The sequence below is a fragment of the Camelina sativa genome, chromosome 16 (genome assembly GCF_030686135.1).
Source record: "Camelina sativa cultivar CO46 ecotype springtype chromosome 16, ASM3068613v1".
Taxonomy (NCBI): domain Eukaryota; kingdom Viridiplantae; phylum Streptophyta; class Magnoliopsida; order Brassicales; family Brassicaceae; genus Camelina; species Camelina sativa.
In genome coordinates this window covers 10,467,295-10,489,854 of record NC_141895.1, presented here as the reverse complement: position 1 = coordinate 10,489,854, position 22,560 = coordinate 10,467,295, and the positions used below count along the sequence as shown (strand labels likewise).

Sequence of the window (22,560 nt, the reverse complement as noted above, 5' to 3'; positions counted from 1 at the left end):
GAATATTTCTGAGCCGAATTTGAATCTTCAAAACTTCAAATAGATGTGCAATTTAATTGCCGTCAGATTGATTTTGTAATGCTCGCAAACCAAAAGGACGGTTCTGGGGTGGGTGTCGATCGACACCTTAGGGTTTTTGGTCGACACCAACAATTTTTGGTTCAGCCGGTTTAGTTTAAATTGTTGATTTGAAGCGGTTTAGAATTTGGAAAGCCCTAGATCGTGGTATTTAAGGGGAAGGTCGACTTGGGGGGGGGTTGTTAGCCTCCTTGTCGTTCCTGAGAGTTAAGAGGAAATGAGAAGGTCCATGAAAGTTCTTGAGAGTTCATGGAGGTTCTCCTGAAGGTTTCTAGGCCTGTTTTGGAAGGGAGATCTGAACGTGGAGTAAAATTTGGAGGTGGTTAGAAGGCTTGGATCTTACTGTTCTTCGTTCTATTCTTTCTAAATCAAGACTTATCTGAGCATGAGATCTCTGAGTATTATGTGTTTCTACGTGATTTGGTAGATTGATTCCTTGCTTCTTGTGTTTTTTGTGTTATTCCTATGTCCTTGTTTGGCTGCAGTGACGTTCCTGAACAAGTGGTGGCTTTGGAAGAGAGTTGTGATCGATGAATGCGCCCAGAGAGAATGCTAGGGCATCGGTGTCGAACGACACCAATCGCAATAGTTTGCGAGTGATCAATTCGAGTGTCGGTCGACACTGGAGGACTGTGTCGGTCGACACAATGCGAGTCTTGGTCGACACAAGGCGAGTGTCGGTCGACACAAATCGAGTGTCGGTCGACACCATTTCTTAGCAGGCAGCTGACATGTTTCTTTTGTTTTCTAGCTTGACTATGACTTGCTTGTGATTTTTGTTTGTTGCTTTGAGATCTTATTGCTTGTGTGTATAGCCTAGGATATGGAAGGATCACCTCAATAAGTATTTGTGATAATACTTACGCATCTCAATTGTTGTTTCTGGTGCAGGTATATGATGTGGAATTATGGAAATGAGGAGGAGGATGATCTAGGGTCTCAATTGTGTATTGATGGTTATGTCTTGTTGTAATGTTGGAACCTTGTATTGAAGTATTAAATAATCAAAGGATTCGAACATTGTATGATATATGATATAACTTAGAGTAAAACAAACATTCACACGTTGTATTAAATAATCAAAGGATTCGATACAACTTATGAGTTTGCATAATAAGCTAGTACAAGTTGTATAATCGATCCTAGCTACCCATATCACCACCACTCATCATCCCGGCCATGAGTCTCGCGCCTAAGCACTTCTTTTCCCGCGATCACTCTCCTTTCATGAAATCCACGTAGCCATCAATAACATTCCCCTTAGCCATACAATGTCATGTAATGCACGCTAAGTTCTAACATTCATCCAGTACAGCGGTCAGACGGTAGAGAGTTATCCCGCGCATCAGTTCGGACAGTGTACCGAGGAATCTGTACAGATCCCCGTCTAGCCTCCGAGCCGCGTTTACTTTTCTCTGACTGAACTGTCTGTAATGGGACACTCCGGATGGTACTCTGGTCGGTAGGGAGGTAACATGCACATCAGTTCGGCCGTATCACGGCCGAACCGCACCTCCTTTCCTCCGACCAACTAGACCAACCGAAGCATTATAAATGCCTATGCAGATGCAACTACCCCATTCCCCCGAACCATAAGGTCGGTACTGTACCGTACCTCCAGCCCTTAAGCCTTATCGTCGAACTCTCTTTCTTTCGGAACCTTCTTCCATATCTTATACTCGAATTGTCGAGTTTTACTGTGTTTTTCTGTTTCCGATGGTGTGTTGGAAATGAGAGCCTCACCCTCTTTTTATAGGGTACTGGCCGCGGTTTTGGCCCCAAAAGACACCTTTCGGACGAGTCCGTCCGATCGCACATATTCGGCCATACCTGTTCGGTTTTGTCCGTTCGGTTCCAAGCTCCCTAGCTGACCTGCACACCGTCCACTACCGTACAGCTGACCGAGTTAGGTCGAGCTGGCTGGCAGCTGCTCGAGCTGGACGCAACTGGCCGAACTGTCCGCAGCTGGCCGAGAGCTCTACGCAGTTGGCCAAGAGCTGTCCGCAGCTGGCCGAGAGTTTTCTGGAGCTAACCGATCTTTGTCCCATACTTAGCTTGTTTTCCCTCCATGTCCGAGCTAATGCATAGCTCTTTTCCTGACTTGTCCGAGATCTCCCGACCATCTCGGACCAAGCCATGGCCTACGATCCTATTCAGGATCGCGAGCGTTACAAGTCTCACCCACTTGAAAGGGATTCGTCCCTGAATCCGGATTAAGTTGATCTTCCCTCATCTCCTTAAACCACTTAGGATAATCCGCCTTCATCTTGTTTTCAGTCTCCCAAGTAGCTTCTACGTGTCCACCGAAGCTCCATAAGATCTTCACCAAGTTAATCTTTTTCGTGCGCATTCCCTTTTCATTCGATCAATGATTCGAATAGGCGTGGCTTCCACCATCAAGTTTTCTTGCACCTCGGGTGGTACGTCCTCGACCACTTTGTCCTCCTCACTTAGGCATTTCCGTAACTGTGATACATGAAAAACCTTATGGAAGGCGTCTAGCTTCGGTGGTAACTCCAATTTGTATGCCACCGCGCCTACCTGTTCGATCACCTTGTACGGGCCAACGTACCTTAGGCTCAACTTTTTCCTTTTGGTAAATCGCCCTTTTCCCTTATAGTTCATCGCCTTAAGGTACACTAAGTCGGCCACTTCAAACTCCAACTCCTTCCGACGCTTGTCCCCATAACTTTTCTGTAGGTTTTGGTCTTCCTTCAACTTGATTTTCAAGAACTTCAACATTTCGGCCGTCTCGTCCACAATCTCCGGTCTGAATAACGTCCGTTCCTTAACCGGCGTCCAGCACAACGGCGTTCGACATGCCCAGCCATAAAGCGCTTCATAAGGCGACATTCCAATACTAGCTTGGTAGCTATTGTTGTATGCGAATTCCACCAAGTTCAAGTACTTTTCCCAGCTTCCGCCCCAATCCAGTACACAAGCTCGCAACATGTCCTCGAGTGTCTAAATTGTTCTCTCGGACTGCCCATCAGTTTGTGGATGGTAGGCCGTACTTAGGTTCACCCTTGTTCTCAACGCCTTTTGAAAAGCTTTCCAGAAATGTGAAGTGAACCGCGTATCACGGTCCGAGACAATACTCACAGGAACTCCATGCAACATGACGATCTCCTCGATGTACCTGACCGCAATTACCTCGGCTCCATCTGTTTCCGCGATTGCGATGAAGTGTGCAGATTTGGTCAATCTGTCCACCACTACCCAAATCTGGTCATAAAGTCCATCTTCACATGATCCCATTTCCATTCCGGCATGGGTAAACTTTGAACTAGTCCGCTCGGCATTTGATGCTCAGCCTTGACGAGTTCACAGGTTTTACACTTAGCAACCCATGCAGCCACATCTCTTTTCATTCCCTTCCAGTGATAGTATCTTTTTAGATAGCGATACATCTTGGTCGAACCAGGGTGGATCGAGAACTTAGACTGGTGCGCTTCCTTTAGAATTTCCTCCCTTATCTCCTTACTTTGCGGGACACACACCATTCCATTCACCAAAATGGTACCATTTTTCCATGTCTGGAACTCCGTCTTATTGTTCTCCGCCCAACTCCTAAGTTCCTCGTCTTTTTCTTGAGCTAATCGAATTCTACTATGTAGATCCGCTTGATCGGCCGCTCCCAGGCCTAGTGGCTCAAACTCCTTAGAAAATGCATTTAAATGCAAAGTCCCCATCATGTAAACCAATGCTTCATGATTTTTCTCGGCTTCCACGTCGAAGCATCTCCTACTTAAGGCATTCGCGACTTGATTTGCCTTTCCTGGGTGATAGGCGATGGCTAAGTCGTAATCTGCGACAAACTCCATCCATCTCCTTTGCCTTAGATTTAACTCCGGCTGGGTGAATATGTACTTTAAACTCTTGTGGTCGGTGAAGATTTGTACTTTGGCTCCATAGAGGTATGAACGCCAAATCTTCAACGCGAACACCACCACGGCCATTTCTAGGTCGTGCATTGGGTAATTCCTCTCGTGTTTACGCAATTGCCTTGAAGCATATGCTATTACACCACCCTTCTGCATTAGTACACAACCTAGCCCAGTTATGGAGGCATCAGTGTACACCACGTACGGCTCGTCTGCCTCCGGCAGCACTGGTATTAGAGCACTCGTGAGCATCGCCTTTAACTCCGAGAAACTTTTCTCGCATTCTTCCGACCATTGGAACTTAGTGTCTTTTCCCGTCAACCGTGTCATTGGCTGAGACATATTTGTAAAGCCTTTGACAAACCTTCGGTAATATCCAGCCAACCCGAGAAAGCTCCTTATCTCGGTGGCATCTTCAGACGTGGCCAGTCCTTTATCGACTTAATCTTCTCTGGATCCACGAACACTCCTTGGTCCGAAACAATGTGTCCAAGGAATCCGACACTCTTTTGCCAAAATGAGCATTTGTTTAACTTTGCAAAAAGCTTTTGCTCTCTTAACCGCTCCAAGACTGCCCTCAAGTGATTTTGATGGGTTTCCCAATCCTTCGAGTAAACGAGTATGTCATCGATGAAGATGATAACAAACTTGTACAAGAATTCCCGGAACACACCGTTCATCATCTTCATGAAGGCTGCCGGTGCAATGGTCAGTCGAAACGGCATGACCACAAACTCAAAGTGGTCGTACCTTGTTCGGAAAGCCGTTTTCCGAATGTCCGCTGGATCTGTCGGAATTTGATGGTACTCCAAGGCCAAGTCTATCTTCGTGAACCACTTCGCACCTCAGAGATTATCCAACAACTTGTCTATCCGGGCAATGGGTACTTATTCTTCACCGTAACGCTATTATGCCCCCGGTAATCGATGCATAGTCTGAAAATTCCATCCTTTTTCTTTAGAAACAAGACCGGTGCACCCCATGGTGAACTACTTGGTCTGATAAATCCTTTCTCCAACAATTCTCCCAATTGTTTCTTTAACTCCGCCATTTCTGCCGGTGCCATCCGGTAAGGCGCTTTAGATATATGGGTCATCCCCGGTTCTAGCTTGATGGTGAACGGATCTGACCTATCCGGCTGCACTCCCTGTACCGCTTCAAACACATCGACAAATTCATTGGCTATTGGAATATCGTCCAATTCCGCCTTTTCCCCAACTTCCTTTGTCGTGATTGTGGCTAAGTATGCCTCACAACCTTTCTCCAGCTTCCTTTCCGCCTGGATTGCTGAGATAATCAAACTTCCTGAAGTTGATCTTATTCCCTGGAATTTCAACGTCCCATCTTTCCTTTCAAAATTTACTCACACTCGGTGACAGTCAATGTGAGCCTTGTACTTTCCCAACTAGTCCATCCCCAAGATAACATTATGTTTCATGAGTGGAACAATGATCAGGTCAGTAGGCATATCGACACCATTGACGATGACCAAGATTCCACGAACCACACCGTAAGAGTACATCACCTGCCCGCCGGCTGCTCAGACCAATCCATTGCTCCGATCTTAGAGCCTTCCGAACCCCCATTGAACATTATCTCGGATTCGGTTGATGAACCCAAAGAGAGAGAGGTTCCTTCTCCGGCTGCTGATAGTGGCCAAGCTGATGGGGGCTCACAGCGGGTTGAGCAACCTGAGTCCTCCTCTTCTTCCCATGAAAAGTTTCAAGGTCGAACCAGCTCCTCTGGGGATGAGCGGAGTAGACCCGACTCAAAGGAAGGAGCGTCCCTCCTTGAGAAGATGTCCGGGGATTCTCACCATGCTACGGAGTCTGGAGGCTCTTCCAATAGGCTTCCCCCGAAGGAACAACGCTATTCTCCTCGCGGTAAGTTGAATCTTGTATGTGATAAATATGAGTATTCGTTTTAAGTGGAATAACCCATTTTACTTGATGCAGCTCCCCCTGCTTCACTAGCGGACTTGATGAGAAGTTATGTTCGTCATGGAGTTTGCGTCCCAGCTTTTGCTGATATGTCCGAAACTAGCCGTGGGAATTTCTTCCGTCTTGCGGACAAAGTCGGCGTGGTTGGTAAATTTTTTTGTTTTTTTTACAAATTTCCAACTTGGTGGCATATTACGAAGAACAACTGTTCGCTTCCCCATCGGTCTCCGAAGTGACCAAGCTTCAGCGCAAGGTGGTCGATCTCGAAGGTCAGGTGGCAGAATATATCTGGCTAGAATCTGAAAATGCCAAGACCGTGGAGAAAGTTGAGCAGATTCGAGCTCGGATGAAAAAGGCTAAGATCGAAGTGCTATATCTAGGGAGCGCTAATGTGAATCTCAGGGGGAAGCTGAAGAAGGCAGGTGAGCTGTATTATGAGGCTGTAGAGAGCGAGAAAGCCGCCAAAAACAGGCTGCATGAGGTCGAACTCCGCAATCAACAACGCTAATAATCGAAGCGGGAAACAGTTGCGAGATGGAGAGGGTGCGGAGAGAAGAAAGACAGTCACTGAGACAAACTCTTCATCCCCTGATTGAGGATGTAAGGGTACATTTCGAGGAATGGGAAAGATTGGCTCTGGCTCAGATCCGAGCTGTTGAGATTAAGGCCAATCGAATGCTGGTCGAGGAAATCTTGAGGGGGGGGGGGAGATTGAAGGTATCGAGGCTGAGCTCGGGATTCTGCGGGCTGACGAGGAGAAAGTTGAGAGCGAGGTCGGGAAGGTAACTATCTGTGACTTTGATCTTTCAGCATGATCTGATCTCTTGGCGGACACTCCCAATCTGCTATGCAATGAGCCACCCCTGAGTATCATCATTGATGAGTCTGGAACTAACTTCGGACAAATGTCGAACCAGGAATTGGACACCATCCGAGGACACACTAATTCGGAGGTGGGAGTAACTAAAGTGGATCTCGTCCTTCCTTAAGTAGACAAAGTTTTACCGGCCGAGCCCGTCTCCACTTTCGATCCTCAATGAGTTTAATTAGGGGTTGTTTTGGCCAAGAGGGCCCCCTTTTTTTGCACTTTTATTTTAGACTTAGTTCGGGGTTTTTGGTTGCGGTGACCGCCGTGAACAAAGATAATATTTATTTTTGATATAAGCTTGTTAGTTTGATTTCGTTTCGTATTTCCTACTTCCAGAGTTAAAACCCTTTAAAGTTGATAAAGAACTCAACCTTCGGAAACTTCGCTGAACTGAACTTATGAAGTTGAATTAACTCATAAAAGGAGTTTACGAAGTAGGAACTCGGATTTATAAAGAAATTAATTTTTACGACGTAAGACTTCGGTTTGAAAGAATTCACGAAGCAAGACTTCGGTTTAAAATAATTCACGAAGAAAGACTTCAATTTTAATAGTTCGGTAAACCAATGAAGTATGACTTTAATTTGGCCAATTTACGAATTTTTTTTTAAAAAAAATGGGTTTACGAAGTAAGACTTCGGCTTAAATGATATTACAAAGTGAGACTTTGGTTTTTAGCATTGGTGCGAAGCAAAACCTCGGCTTAATGTTTTTACAAAGTAAGACTTTGGTTATAATGATTGTACGAAGTAATACTTCGGTTTGAAAGAATTCACGAAGCAAGACTTCGGTTTAAAAGAATTCACGAAGAAAGACTTCAATTTTAATACTTCGGTAAACCAATGAAGTATGACTTCAATTTGGCCAATTTACAAAATTTGTTTTTAAAAAAAATGGGTTTACGAAGTAAGACTTTAGCGTAAATGATATTACAAAGTGAGACTTTGGTTTTTAGCATTGGTGCGAAGCAAAACCTCGACTTAATGTTTTTACGAAGTAAGACTTCGGTTATAATGATTGTTCGAAGTAATACTTTGGTTTTAGCATAAGGGAATTGGACTCGCGGAGTTGTGCAAAGAGTTTTTTTTAAAAAATGTTTAACAAAAATTTTATTCTCTTGAACATAAATAGCTGGACCCGATGTGGGTTGCGTACGTACCCTTTTCGGGATCAAGCCAATCATAGTTCGATACAAGGTTTAATCACTAATTATAGAAACATTTAAGATGCAAGGAGTTCCACGACCTTAGAACCGGCTTTCCAATGGAATCTTCTAGAGAGTAGACACCGTTCCACACTTCGGGGGTGATTTTGTACGGTCCTTCCTAGTTGATTCCAAGTTTTCCCGCGTTATCCTCCTCGGTATTCTCTTGAAAATTCTGCAGAAACAAATCCTTGACAGCTAATGGCCTACCTCGAGCTTTGGAGTTGTCATAACGGGCTATAGCATTTTAGTAGTTATGCATCCGAACTGAAGCTCGATCTCGGCGTTCGTTTATGACAACCAAGGTATCTTGCAGGAACTCTTCATTCTCCGTTATCCGACCTGGATTCAGTGTTGTACGGACTTCGGGAACCACTATATCAGTTGGGAATACAACATCAGCTCCATAAACTAAGGAAAACGGTGTTTCGCTAGTAGCTCGCCGAGGTGTGGTTCGGATTGTCCAGAGTACGACTTGCAGCTCGTCTGGCCATCTTCCTTTTTGAGAATCCAGCCTTTTTTCAAGTTGGATAATATGACCTTGTTCATTGCCTGTCTGTTCCCTTGTGGGCAACGCGGTGTTGATTTAATAAGCCGTATTTTCCATTCTGCGCAGAAGCTCTCGAACTGCGAGGAGATAAATTGCGGACCATTATCCGTGACGATTTCGTATGGAACACCATACCGGTAAATTGTGCTTTTCAACACGAATTGCTTCACTTGCTCGTGTGTTATGGCCGCGTAAGCTGCTGCTTCCACCCATTTGAAAAAGTAATCGGTAAGGACCAATACGTACTGAACTCCTCCTGGTCTCTGATGTAAGGGACCGATAATATCCATCGACCATCTCATGAAAGGGTTGGGTGCTGACACCGAAGACAGCAGTTCGGTGGGTTGATGGATTGATGGGGCATGCTTTTGACATATTTCGCAAGTCTGGGCATACTCCTTACAATCGGCGAACATGGTGGGCCAAAAAAATTATTTTCTGCAAGAACCGCTTTAACCGGAAGCACAGGGTTTACCGCTTTTACCGACCAGGACAATTTTATTTTTATATATAGTAATATTAAAAAAATTATGGTCTACAAATTTTGTATTAAAATTATATATATTTTTTGAAAAAGCACCTTATAGGTATAACATGTCTAACAAACTTGATTATTTAGTATTAGAATTATACATTTTAAAGTTCGAGTTTTGAAAAGAGATTAACAATTACATTTCACTTATCTTACACCGGATTAATATTTATTCTAACCTTCTCACTCTGCTATGTATTATTTTTTTTATTAAGATAAATTATTTTTTCATATTTACAAATATAATGTACACTTTTATAAATAAAAAATTTCTAATTACATCATAATAAAATCTGAAAATTAGAATATTTATGTATTATGTTTATGAAGGTAAAATATAAAAGTTTAAAGTAATTATTTACTTAATATCCATATCTTATTTGTTAGATGAGAGGTGAAATAAAATAATTAATTACTAATTTATAAATTTTTTAGATTTTGGTATTAAATACGTTGGAATTCGTCAAAAAAAAAGAAAGAGATACCTGCTGGAATTTGTTTTTCTTTTTTTTATTGTTTTATATAATAATTGACAATTTATTAGATTATAAACCAAAACCAAAAACATGTACCTACGAATAACATATTAAATTAAAGATTATATTGAAAATAGCAAATGAACTAATAAAAATACCTACTGCGTCAAGAAATTACAAATAATGGAAAATGTTCTTCATCTTTTAGTTGCCACCAACTAATTTTAACATGCTTTTGGATATGATGATACCTAACATCAAAAATTTAAATTAGACTAAGAATTTATTTAGTTTCCATATAATTAAAATATAAATTTGAAAAGAAACAAACGCTAATTAGAACAAACATTAGAAAATTAATCAACATGAAAAAATAAACCAAACTAAAACAAAAACTGGATATGGTGTCATAAACCCCCCGTGGCCAATACCAATTCAAGAGCCTAGATGATTGATTGTGTATTGGTGCCATGAGCGGAGGAGTATGTCACATGCCATGAGTGATATGTGTTTTTCGCTTTAGGTTTTGGTGGTGTTATGAGATGTGTTTTAAGCTGTATTTATAGATGATCGATGCTAATAGATATGGTTGGTGAGAAAGTAGGAGAACTAATATGTGAAGATTTCACAATTGTCAGAGGTTTTGATAGTATATTTGGTGTTAGGTAAAAATCGATTTATATTAGATATGCATAGTTAAATTAGAATCATCGATTTAATGTTTTTCAATTTTAAATGAAGTGCAATCTCAACATAATATTACTATTTTTATTAAAGATAAATTCAGTTTAGTCAGCTTTGGGTTGTTTGTAGAGGATCTCACGCTTGAAGGGATAAAAGGAAATAAAAAAATGGAGATATGAATCATGTTTCTATTAACGATCAGAGAGTAATACTATATGTGTTTCTTTGCTAGAACATTAAAATTATTTAATTTTAGAAGAAAAATAGTAATCAAGTGGAAAATAATTGAGGGATAATCGACATTAGATATTATAGTTTACTTTTTCACTAAAACATTTAAAACTTTTAATTAAAATGGAAAATAAAAATTGATTTTGTTAAGATATTCTATGAAAATATATACTACTAGTATTATGACCCGTCCTATGGACGGGGACATGTATCACTGGTTTTTATATTATTGAAATATTTTTTTTTGTTTGTAAAATCAAAATGTTAAGACTTAACCAAAACATGACCTCTAACAATGATAAGAAAACATTAATCTAGTACATTCTTTGAGACAATAATAAATCAGTCTCTATAAATTAGTACCATACTAAAGGATAACATGGTTTGATAAAAATAATAAAATAAATAAAAGATAACATGGAAATGAGTTTTATAATAAATAACATAAGAAAAAACCTTCATATACAGTAAACAAATTTTAGAGATACATTCAGCAGGAGAATATTATTAATTAGTAGATGTGTAGATGGAAAGTGACATGAGTTGTACACAGTGAGCTTTCTCTTGTTTTGTTCTTGAATCATATAAAATGTAGAGTAATAATCTCCAACCATGAATCTGAAATAAAGAAAAAATATGTAATCAATGAAACTCACCTTGTTTTATTATGAGATTAAAAGTAAAAATAAAAAGAATGAATCTGAAATAAAAAGAAAGAGACATAGAATGAAAAGAAGTCAATAAACATGGATCGGTTACAATTGTTTTTCATACAATTTATAAAACCATTAAACAAACACATGACTTGAAATTAAAACCTATTGAAACCTACAACAAATAAGAGAACACAATTCAATCACTGATCAACCAACCCTTAAGAATCAAAACTGAGATGAACAAGATTAATTATAGATAGAAACACTCCCCAAACAGATCTAGAAACCATGATTTTGATTTGATAACTTTGAATCGCTAGCGTGGTTGAGAGGAGATCCGACGAACCTGTGGCGAGTGTTGTGGTTGTGTGGTCTTGAATGATCCGCCCACTCTCGTAATTTGGAGACTCTCCTTTCGCGTTACTCCCAAATTCCAGATTATTGGTGAACCCTAAATCAAAATCTCAAACACCAAGAAGAATTAGGGACAAACTCACTGCCTAAGATGTGGAAACGACAACAGATCTAAGAAAAGATGATGGAGCCATGGAGGACAAAGACGACGGGGATGGAGGAAGAATCCGAGAAGTGATGTTTCTGGATTCGGATCTGAGGAATTGGAGAAGAAGGACTCGGAAGAGATTCAAATGATGATATGACTGGAGTGTGTGAATTCGAGATCTGAAGCAGGACTGTTGTGCTAGGGACGAGAACAAGAATTAATGGGAAGATAAAGAGACTATGTGTTGGGGTTTTTCTCTTAAAGAGACTGTGTGTTGAAAGAAGGAGATAAGATTGTGTATTTGTGTGCGTTGTTTAAGTGGTTAGGTCAAATTTTTTTCTTTTTTAAACTTCTTTTTACTTTTTTTTGGGCAAACAACTTAAGTTTGCAGAAAATTTTCATTAAAATTTGGGCAGACAACCAAATTTTATTATTCATAGCGTTTATCATTTTAGAATCGCTATAAAAAATAAACGTGAACCAACCATAACATAAACGCATAAAACGTTATACTAAAGTGCTATCAATACTAGTTTTTCTTGTAGTGACACAATTGCTTCATCCTCGAGAAAAAATAACTAATGGCAACAAATAAGTTTTCATCTGTTTTATTACTGTCGTTGGTAATGTTTGCTCTTATCTTTTTGCCTATGATTTTAGGTATTTTGTCAAAGGATATAATTTTTTTTTATTACCTGAAATTTTATGAAATATGATTTGATTTTCTCATTTGAAAACAATGGTTTGACTAAACACACATAAAGACAAAACTCATGTGTAGACGTGTTAAAATATTAAATTGATTATTTTGTAATCAAACTATTATTTATTAATGTGTTTAAGATGAACCACACACACATATATTATATATATATTTTGTTAAACACATAGGGCAATATTACAAATGCAAGTTTGACGGATGTAAACTCACACCGGTATGCGATAAAAAAATGCATGTCTATGGGATACCCAAGAGGAGGGGTGTGTGAACTCAGTGCTAAACCTCCTTACTAATTCATTCTATATATGTACTTATAGTCTCAATTATATATGAAAAAATATATTTTTTTGAAGTATGGTTCTTGGTATGCAATCTACATTCAATCATAACATAAAAAAAAAAAAATCTTCCTTTCCTATACAGCATATAATTTCTTTAGTTATTTAATCTCAAATATAACAATTCAGAAGAGTATGAACTTTCTCGAAATTTTCATTCGACAAATAAAGCAACTAGCTGAGTTATACACATAATAAATTTGTGTTTGTTTCAGTAATTTTATGTTAAAAGAGTAAATTGGTTGTTGCCCAAAAAAAAAGATTAAATTGGTTATTTTTTACTTAATATTTGCTGATGTTTTTATTTATCACCACAATATGAACAAGTACAAACCGGTTTATAATGTAAAGATGTGAACACATGTTGTGATTAATTATAATTTGGCAAGAAAAAAAATGGTGTTAGGTGAAGTGACTTTAGTACAGTGGCAACATCTAAGTCCATTTGTACAAGGTACTACTACACCAGAGATCGAGTACTGCTTCCTAGGAATATAGAAATTTGGCTAATGAAAAAAAAAAATAGTGTTAGCTTCATTGAAAAATTGGAGAACGAAGAGATGTCTAACTGAGATTTTGAGGAATAATATTCCCAGGTTAGTTATTATCATAATATTTTATTGTAGTGATTTGACCAAAAGTATCTTTAGTTTTGAAGGATGAAAAAATCCGATTAACATTATGAAAATTTTAGAGTTTATTATAAGTGTCTCCTAATATCTCGAACCTTCAAGAGTTGTGAAATTTTAGTACTTTTGGAATTAAATTGAAGGGTTTGAAATTGATCTAGATTTTTTTTTCTGAATTGTGTGTTTCTAAATCCAAATGTACATTGTACAAGAATAGTTTCTAAGCCTTCTATGAGTCATTTGGTGAATGGTTATGTGGTCATTAGAAGAGATTAATTAAGCGCTTAGCCAAAGGTTGCATATGATTTTAGGTATATTGTAAAGAAAATGCGTCTTTCTCGACCCCGACAATCTGTGTGATACTTTTTTTGACATGTATAAGTTTTTAGTGTCAAATTTTATCCAAATGTAAAAAATTTGAAATTACAAACCCCAACTCTCTACTTTGTACGTAATTCTGAGTCGTTGTCAACAACGTTATTGCATCACTCGTTGGTCCGCTTTCTGTAGTGAGAGAGCTAACCATTAAAGAAACTCAAAAGGGGACCTCAAGTGAGTCGTCCCATGCTTCAGCACTTCCATTAGAAGCATCTTCGACATCTTCTTCCATTGATAGCCTAATATATTCTCTATGAGCAAAACGATCCCACTCCGTCCATGTTGGATTTGCCCGCTCCTTTGTATATCCAGATATAAACCATATCACAATGAATAACTCTATAAGTATATATAGGCTAACTAGATTTTTTAAAATATATATAGTGTAATACCTGGCGGATGAGGAAGGGATCGCGAGTTTCAAACGCCATAAACTTGTTGAGGTTGAAAAGTATGTTGAACACATTTCCAGAGAGCTTAGAGCCCTTCAAGTCATTCAGACAAATGTACCCTTCGTCCTCTGGTTTGACCATGTCGAATAATTGGCACAAAATATCCTCAAACAGCACCGCCTCTTGCGCCATGCACTCCATTCTATGCAGCTGTTCCTCGTAAAAGAATTGCAGCTCGTTCCGCGTCAAAACTCCATTTGCATCCAAATCTATGCACTTGAACCTAATTCATCAAACATTAATATAACACAAACAGAGCTCTTACCAAGTAACACCTACACAAAGACATGTCTATATAGATATGGATACATTCATACCAATACTCAAGACTAGGTTCTGATGACTTGTCTTCTTCGGCCAATATGAAGTAAACAAAGTCCTCATATCCCATTTTTCCTTCGGTTTTACTAGTAAACTTCCTCGGTACCTATATAAGTACACAGTGACAATGACATTCCAACGGCTAGTATATAAAAAAAATATGGAAGACAATGCAAATACAGAGTAGCTAACCTGAGAGAAGATTCGGTCGACAATTCTGTAGGTGAGTGCATGGTTACTATATCGGATGAGATTTTCTTTGTCGATCAAGAAATCATGGTCTGTATCCAGCTCCCAGAACTTGCAGTATATGACATAGAAATGTTCATACGAGAAGTACCTGATGAACGGTAGAGAGAGTCAGAATAGAAGCCGTTTAATTTCAATATTACTACTGATTATATTTGGGCCACCTACCTCAAAACCTTATTGATGTCCTCTTCTTCATCGGCATGCTGCATTGCATCAACTAGATTTCCTCGCTTAAGCTCTCTCAAGGTAAGATGCCCATTCCCACTTCTGTTTATGTAGTAATATATTCTGTATATTACAGTTTCAGCTGTTGCCAAAATGTTTTCACAAACATTACAAGCAATCATATATTCAGATAGTCATTACTTTTTCAAATATACTTGACAAAGGAATAAAAATGAACTAAAAGAAATTGGATAACGTCATAGTGTTGGACTAACCATATCTATCTTGAAACTCAGGTGTGCCTTGTAAGAATTCAAGACCAGGGTGTGTTGCTAATAGTTCTTGGAGCACAGGCTTGAAATCATCCTGTCATAAAAATAATCTCAAGAAGTGAATACATTTCAATTAAGAAAAGTTTCTACATACAAAAGAAGGAGGTAACGAAATCATCTAATTATGTGACCAAAATACAAAAAGTGACAATTTTACTGCAGCTCAGAAAACCCACCTGGACAAGGTACTTGTGATCTGGTTGCTTCAGTATTGTAAATATCTGACTTGTTATCTCCTTTGTCAACATATTTCCCTTAACCCAATAATCAATGAAGGCTTCTCTGTAAAGAAGTTGGTAAAAAACCACATGTGATGAGCAGTCCACAAGCCAAAACATAACCAAAATCAATGGTTTTGCTATATTATGATCTCTGGACTATCAACTTGGTTTTAATCTCTGGACTAACATACTTTCTTATCAACTTGGTTTTAATAATCAAACATTGTAGCTAGGCATATAATTTTGCAAACCTTTTCACAAAACCAGTGTTATTGGTATCAACTTTCTTGAAAATGGAGGTGGAAAAAAATGATGGAACCTTGCAGATCTCAGTAGTGACTAATGTAAATTCTGAGAAACGAAAGAACGACACTGTTAGAGTCAGTAGATATTAGATATGAAGATATCTAAAAGAGAAACAAACCTTGGATTTGCAAACCATCCTCATGGCCATAAAAAAGACTGTTGATCTTAGCTATACACTGCTCTTTCAGTTCATTTGGTGGTGGGCGACCATCTTCAAAGTAAAACTATACATTTTGCATACACAATAGAAAAACTTGAGCACAAAAGAAATACAGAGAAGAGACTTTATGATAATAAATTCAAAGGTGGTCCAAATGTAGACCTGAGGAATGAGCTCTTTGACATGATCAGAAACAACTTTGAGAGGAGAGCTAAGATTAGAAAGACCAGTCCTTTGTCTAGTGATCCGAGGCGAACCAGTTGAGTTCCTTGGAGAAAGAGGAGGCCCGTTACGTGCCGGAAAAATTGAAGCCAATGGACTATTAGACCCTGAATTCGAGCCCAAAGAGCCTCCTCCACACATAACATTCAAAGCCACTCCTGCCTTTGCATCATTTACCAAAGATGTAACCTGTAATCATCATACAAATGTTCCTTAATTCCATATCCAATAACAAAATTATTATCCTAGTAGTTTATACTAGTGTCGTGTCGTTATGTCACCATCCGGATTCAAAACTCGCATACAGAAAAAATCACATATCAAGGGCCTGTCACTATTCAAATTCAAAACTACATTTTCCAAAAATATATATTTTAGTTACAAATGATTTGTACTAGTGCGGTCGTCGTGTCACCACCATCCAGATTCAAAACCAGCAAATAAAAAAATCATATTATCCAAGAAAAAGAAAAAAAAAAATGTCAAAAAGAAACATTTTATTTACCAAGCGATTGGTTTCAGGAAGGGCAAGCCATTGATCAAAGAGCTTCTTAACAAAATCTTGATTAGATTTCATCGACACTGGTGATGTCTCAGGCAACTGCAACAGCTCTATATCAAGCGTTGTAGACTCCATGGTTTTGATCTTTCTTCCTTCAAATTGTGTGTGATCAAAATTTCTCAAATACTATTTATCCAAAGCAAATGGCTTTGATTGAAGAAAGTGAGATAGTATTTGTTATACATGTGTATAATAATATAAGGAAATATTATGATACAATTGAGAATGAAAAAAAAAAAAAAAAAAAAAAAAGAAAGAAAAAGTATAATAGATCCGTGCGATGCTGGAGGAGGATTAGCTCTGAAACTTGCAGAAAATTAAGGGTTGATGGAGAGAGAAGAGAAGAGGGTAACACACTCATTTAATTAACCTTTTTTTTTCTTCAGTCAAAAAGTCAAAACTATAACTAGTAAAATGTTGAAAAATTGTAAATAACTTTCCTAAAAATTGTAGTATTGTACTTATGACTTAGTAATTAACATTATTAGTGTGAGCTACTACTAATTAACGTTTTGGCACGTTGAGTAAGAAGTACACATCAGAAACTTCTAACATTTGCAATTTAAAATTTCCAGTGGCTTAGTCTTGTTCCCAATCAATCATTCGAGTTTCATTATATATATAATGGGAATGTATTGTTCTGCTTCCAGTCCAAATAATTTCGACTATTAGGCTTGTTCGTTTGGCTGCCGCAGGTACCTGCGGCTGCGGCAGACGCAGGTATAGTTGTTCGTTTGTTTGCCGCAGGTACCTGCGTTATGACGCTGCGGCAACTGCGTTTAACATTTTTAAACGTTGTTTCGATTCAGCGGTTAAAAACGTAAACGCAGTCGCTGCCGCTGCCGCAGCCGCAACCGCCTGCGTCAACCAAACGAACAAGCCCAATGGCTCTCTCCTTTGCGTTTTGCCCCTCTTTTCAGATTTTATTTCCTAATTATTCCCAACGATTGTGTATTTGTTTTGTTTGTTGATTAATAAATTTTAAATTTTGAACTAAAGAGATATGTACAAGTGTCCAGAGCAAAGCAGATCGAAGTACTATGCGGTATAAAAGAATTTCCGATTTACCAAATACAAGACTCATTTTAAGACAATTCATACAAATTAAAAAAAATGATACATTAAATTCAATGATCGCTAGCTTTGGGTTAAAAATAAATGGAAAAACGATATGTATCCCCTTGAAAGTTTCATATAGCACCACAATTCCACAAAATTCAAACCTGGATCTGGGTCCATACAAACAAGAAGTTTTAGTACAGTATCCCCTCGTATAAAAGTTCCAAACCACAACTCCACAAAATTCAAACCTGGATCTGGGTCCACACAAACAAGAAGTTTTAGTACAGTATCCCTCGTATAAAAGTTCCAAACTTCAGAAAACACAAACGTTGGATTTATTGGTTTATGACTTAAACCGATACTAAACCACCAATACTAAACCAAATTAAAAACCTGAACAATCTCCTCCTCCTTCTTCTTCATCTCCCGATCACGAAACCATGAGATACAGAAGAATTGAAAGCTCAATGCTACCACGAAACAAAATACGATAAATATCAAAACTTTGAAAAAGAGCAGACTTTGTATTTTGTGTATTTCTGATTCCAGATCCCACTTCAACTAATTAAGTAGTCAAAATTAAGCTCGATCGGGTGAAAATAATAAAAATCATCTTCGTCCAAGAACAACGAACATCTTTGTTCTATCTCTCTCTCTCCGTGTTCGGTTATATATATTTATAGATGTGAATATCTTAGATTCATTCAACAGATAAGTTCTCTATCCCTCTCTCGTTGAATCTCTCTTTTTTTAAAAAATCTGGTTTATTGAGTTTTGTGTGTTAGTAATTTCTTAAGAACATTTTTTTTATTCATCTTACTATTTCTGGGTTTATAAAGCTGAAATTTCTGGGTTCATCTTTTTATTCATCTTTCTATTTTTGGGTTAAAAGCTGAAATATCTAGGTTCAGATTTGTTTATCTCTGGTATTTAAAATAATCCAATCCTTCTTGTTTCGCCCTCTGTGTTTTAAAGTATGTTCAGATTTTTAAGAAGGAGGTGTTGGTTTCGTGATCGGTAGATGTTGCTTTCGTTTCTGTATATGTTGGGATCAGGACAAGAAGAAGGAGGAGAAGGAGGTGGTTCAGATTTTAATTTGGTTTAGTGTTGATTTTAATTGATCAGGTTTTTAATTTGGTTTAGTGTTGGTGGTCTAGTATCGGTTTAAGTCATAAACCAATAAATCCAACGTTTGTGTTTGTGTGTTCTGAAGTTTCAAACTTTTATACGAGGGGATACTGTACTAAAACTTCTGGTTTGTGTGGACGGATGTTTGAATTCCGTGGAGTTGTGGTGCTATATGAAACTTTCTAGGGGTAGACAGATCGTTTTTCCAAAATAAATTTCAAAATTTATATCTCACAAAAATCACATCAAAAATGTACAATGACATTTTTTATGAAACAATAATAAAATAAAATTTTAGAAGGACATTCTTTGTGAAACAAAGGGCTTTGCTCTTATGCATTGAATAGTAGTTGATTATTTTTAATAAGATTCAGCACTTAAAAGACTTGCCACATGTATTCACATTAGAAATGAAATTTATGATGTAAAAAAATTGTACTGCGATATGGATTAATTTGGTGCATTTTAGGTTTGATGGACATCTTTCCATAACAACCTATGTTACATATGCACAAGCACAACTAATATATTCCGTATAAAGTCTTATCTCACATTAAAAATAAAATCCGTATCAATAATGAGACTTTAATCATGTATCTTGACCATTTTGTTATTCATTTCTGATTGTTAAACTAGTACACAGTTGAAAATCACAATTTAACCACACGAACCGCTGGCTCTGCCGACACTATGTTTCCCAAAAAAGAAAATACTCCTTGGACAAAACAAAAACTACACTTGCTTAGATAACATCAAGTCGGAAGAAACAAAACATACTAACACAATGAAATTATATATAGATGTCTCTCAGCTCAACCATTAATCTAGTTATAATAATTTAAGTTGGGATATATCGGATCCATACAACAACCTTAATATACATTTCACATTAACTGTCAAACAGATAAGAAAATATCAAACGAAAATAGAACCAGCTGATTTAGCAATCAAATTTAGAACAATCGAATCTTAGATAATATTAGACAACGCCACAAATAACGAGAAACTTTAAACTTGTTCCTTCACTCTAAAACCTGTTCTCCTTGCAGTCGCTTCTCAGTCTTTTTCTTGTTTTCTCATTCATCAAGTTAGTCAAAACGAAACTACAACTACGCGGCGCTTCACTCCACAACCCCAGCCCCATTCTCATCTGTCTCTCCATCATAGCTACTTTTGCTCTTTCCCACAAACTTTCCATGCACTTCTTCAGACTTTGGTGTTTCCTTTGTGGACTTTCTTATATGGTCTTTGCTACTGCTATTTGGTGTCCTCGGGATATTGTTTGCTTTGGGTTCTTCCTTGTAAACGCCTACACTGTGACGGTGTCGAGCACAATGCTTCCCCTTCACCTCCTGATATGATGAGTTAAGTGTGTCGCTGCAGCTCTTTCTGCGGTTAAGGTTTGGTGACTTGGGCCGAGTCAAAGGAAACTGCAAATCAAAAACAATCATAGAAAGTTGAAATCTCCGTTTTTCTTTTATATTGTGCGTATTGCAAAAATGAAGAGGATGACACGAAGTGATGGCCAGGAATCATGCTCATTTATTTACACCCATAGAGCTTAATAACCAAAATCCAACATCTGAATATGGATATTCTTTTAGCTAATGTTACTATGCATTATGTGTGTTCATGATTATAATAAGGAAATTAATGTGGCTGTAAAGTGAAACTAAATGTTGGTGAGGAGGATAACACCATCTTACCCGATCACAAGAAAAGGAAACTGAATGTTCATGCTTGGACAATCAATAAAATGATATAAAGCGGAGGCGAGGAAAAAGAAAGTGAAGGCAGTGCGGTTTTGCTCCATACCTTTTTCAATGGCTGTTTCGGTGGAGGACCCTCTTGGTAGAAACTTGGTACAGGATTAGCTTTGTAAGCCATGTTCTTCCTGAGTTGCTTAGTGACTGCTTCTTGCTCTTCCTAAATAAAATACATATATTCAATTATTCTTGAGATTGCTCAAGAATGGAAGATATACATTATATTGAATCTACCGTGTAGGATTATTCGTTTCACGAATTGTTATTCATAATGAAAATGCAGAACATTGTCTCTTGTCATATAACTAACATGAAAACTATCTAAACAAGATTCCTACGTTATCTACTGACCAATGCACGTGTATGCTTGAGGATATTAATAACGATTACCTTGAGCCTTTTCTCGTTCTCTCTTTTCTCTGTCTCAAGTGCTTTCTGTTTCTCCTCTAATTTCTGGTAAAACTGAAACCATAATATGCTGACAATTTAGCAGAGTAACACAAACATAAAAAAGGAAACAATACGTGTGAAATCTCTAAGCTTCCTAAAAAAAACTTTTCCTTATTGTTACAAATGAAATTTACCTCTCTCCGTCTCTCCAGCCTCGCTGTGCTAGTAAATGTTGGAGCAACTCCAACTGTTATCTTGGGTTTAAAACTTCTTATGGATGTAGCAGATCTATATATGGCTAAGGATCATAAAATTCTTGTACTGGTTAGATGTTAATAATAACAAAAGTTTCCTTTTTCGTTAAACTTCATATAAAGGATACGAGGAAGCAACAGAAAAACTATCTTCATCATCATGATGGTGCTTCTTGTGATCTGTTGTCTTCCTAGCTGGTAGAGGAGAATTTAGCTGAACATATATATAAAGAACAAGGAGGAAAATTACATAAGATTCAGTTCTTAGACACTTCACAATACAAAAAAAAGAAAACAAACAACTTATACAGCACCTTTCGCGGTTGTTTTACCTGCGAAACTCTCGATGCTGAAGAAGAGTTGTGGCTAGCACCATTGCCTAAGGAATGATTATCGAATCCTGCTCTTCTAGGCTTTTCAGCCGACAGAGAAAACGGCTTTGGAACAGTCGTTTTCGTGGTAGCACGAGTTTTAGCTGAAGATGAGCTTAGTTTCTTCTTATGGTCATCATCAGGTGTCCTAGTCATCCCTCCTTGCCTAGAATGAACATCATCATCATCTGCAACCAGGTTCTGCTCTGTGCATTCCTTCACCTCCGCAGGTTCCATTGTCGTCGACGGGCTTGGGACTTTATTATCATCAGAAGATCCGGTTGAGCTAGCTGTCAAACTATTTGTCTTATCCATGTATTTGTCTACAGGTTCTCTCCCCATTACACACTACACCAACAACAAAATTTGTATACATACATAAATGCTCAGTTCCTTCTATATATATATATATACCCACCAAAAAAATTCGTCTTTAATTGCAGATTTTAAAAAACTATCATGAAACATCCAAAAGGAAGAATCTACCGAAACAATCTATGAATAAATGTTGCATTTAAGACATCAACTACGGATATAAAATTGAATTCATCAGAATCAACAAAACAAGAACAAGAACAAAGATATGTCTGAAAGAGAAACAGGCGAAACCTAATTTATTTCAATCGACCAAAGCACAGATCGAAAAATAGGACAACGTTGTACAGATCGAACCACATTTGTCTGAGATTTCGTGAAAATAAAAGAGATAGGAATTTCGAATTTTCTTACGATTTCTAGCTCCGGTTCTTCCTCAAATACATTCTCTCTCTCTCTCTGTCTTCCGCTCAGGGCAAAATGCAAAAATCCCCTTTTTCACTTCTATCTCTCCCGAGAGATTTATTTTTGTTTTTCCTTTTTTTGTTTTTTTGGGTCAACAGCGATTTACTTTACTGACGTTATACAAATACGTTACTTTTTTTTCGAC

At 37.9% G+C, this 22,560-nt stretch overlaps 2 protein-coding genes and 1 long non-coding RNA gene across 6 annotated transcripts; all 3 read right to left on the bottom strand.

The window, feature by feature from the left end:
* Positions 1–10,860: 10,860 nt before the first annotated feature.
* On the bottom strand, positions 10,861–12,008 carry LOC104750266 (uncharacterized). Its single transcript, XR_761570.3, has 2 exons — positions 11,450–12,008; positions 10,861–11,065 (listed from the first exon to the last, which is right to left on the bottom strand). It is a non-coding gene; the product is annotated as an uncharacterized LOC104750266 (long non-coding RNA).
* A 1,580-nt stretch (positions 12,009–13,588) lies between these two features.
* LOC104750267 (putative serine/threonine protein phosphatase 2A regulatory subunit B''delta) lies at positions 13,589–17,095 on the bottom strand. Its single transcript, XM_010472038.3, has 11 exons — positions 16,608–17,095; positions 16,043–16,291; positions 15,839–15,944; positions 15,666–15,765; positions 15,370–15,475; positions 15,137–15,227; positions 14,862–15,003; positions 14,637–14,784; positions 14,441–14,550; positions 14,064–14,346; positions 13,589–13,969 (listed from the first exon to the last, which is right to left on the bottom strand). Exons 1-11 carry the CDS (start codon positions 16,737–16,739, stop codon positions 13,829–13,831), a joined length of 1,608 nt encoding a protein of 535 aa, XP_010470340.1. The 5' UTR covers positions 16,740–17,095; the 3' UTR covers positions 13,589–13,828.
* A 2,549-nt stretch (positions 17,096–19,644) lies between these two features.
* On the bottom strand, positions 19,645–22,560 carry LOC104750268 (protein WVD2-like 2). 4 transcript variants are annotated; one of them, XM_010472040.3, is made up of 7 exons: positions 22,365–22,560; positions 21,597–21,983; positions 21,393–21,478; positions 21,205–21,298; positions 21,011–21,082; positions 20,670–20,780; positions 19,645–20,284 (listed from the first exon to the last, which is right to left on the bottom strand). In XM_010472040.3, the coding sequence occupies exons 2-7, from the start codon at positions 21,975–21,977 to the stop codon at positions 19,976–19,978; spliced, it is 1,053 nt and encodes a 350-aa protein (XP_010470342.2). In that variant the 5' UTR covers positions 21,978–21,983; positions 22,365–22,560; the 3' UTR covers positions 19,645–19,975. The 4 variants fall into 4 exon arrangements, with proteins under 4 accessions (XP_010470342.2, XP_087348301.1, XP_087348303.1 ...); XM_087492175.1 differs by having other exon boundaries at positions 21,579–21,983; positions 22,365–22,517; XM_087492177.1 differs by having other exon boundaries at positions 22,245–22,450.

Bases quoted from the DNA above. Each gene is read 5' to 3' on its own strand.
- LOC104750267 (XM_010472038.3), bottom strand. From the start codon at position 16,739: ATGGAGTCTACAACGCTTGATATAGAGCTGTTGCAGTTGCCTGAGACA. The intron at 15,228-15,369 runs GTGGGTTTTCTG...TTTTTATGACAG, and splicing joins ATCACAAGTACCTTGTCCAG to GATGATTTCAAGCCTGTGCT. The intron at 14,347-14,440 runs GTATGAATGTAT...TTGATGAATTAG, and splicing joins GAACCTAGTCTTGAGTATTG to GTTCAAGTGCATAGATTTGG.
- LOC104750268 (XM_087492175.1), bottom strand. From the start codon at position 21,977: ATGGGGAGAGAACCTGTAGACAAATACATGGATAAGACAAATAGTTTG. The intron at 20,781-21,010 runs GTAATCGTTATT...TATTTTATTTAG, and splicing joins AGAACGAGAAAAGGCTCAAG to GAAGAGCAAGAAGCAGTCAC. The intron at 20,285-20,669 runs GTATGGAGCAAA...TTTGATTTGCAG, and splicing joins CGAAACAGCCATTGAAAAAG to TTTCCTTTGACTCGGCCCAA.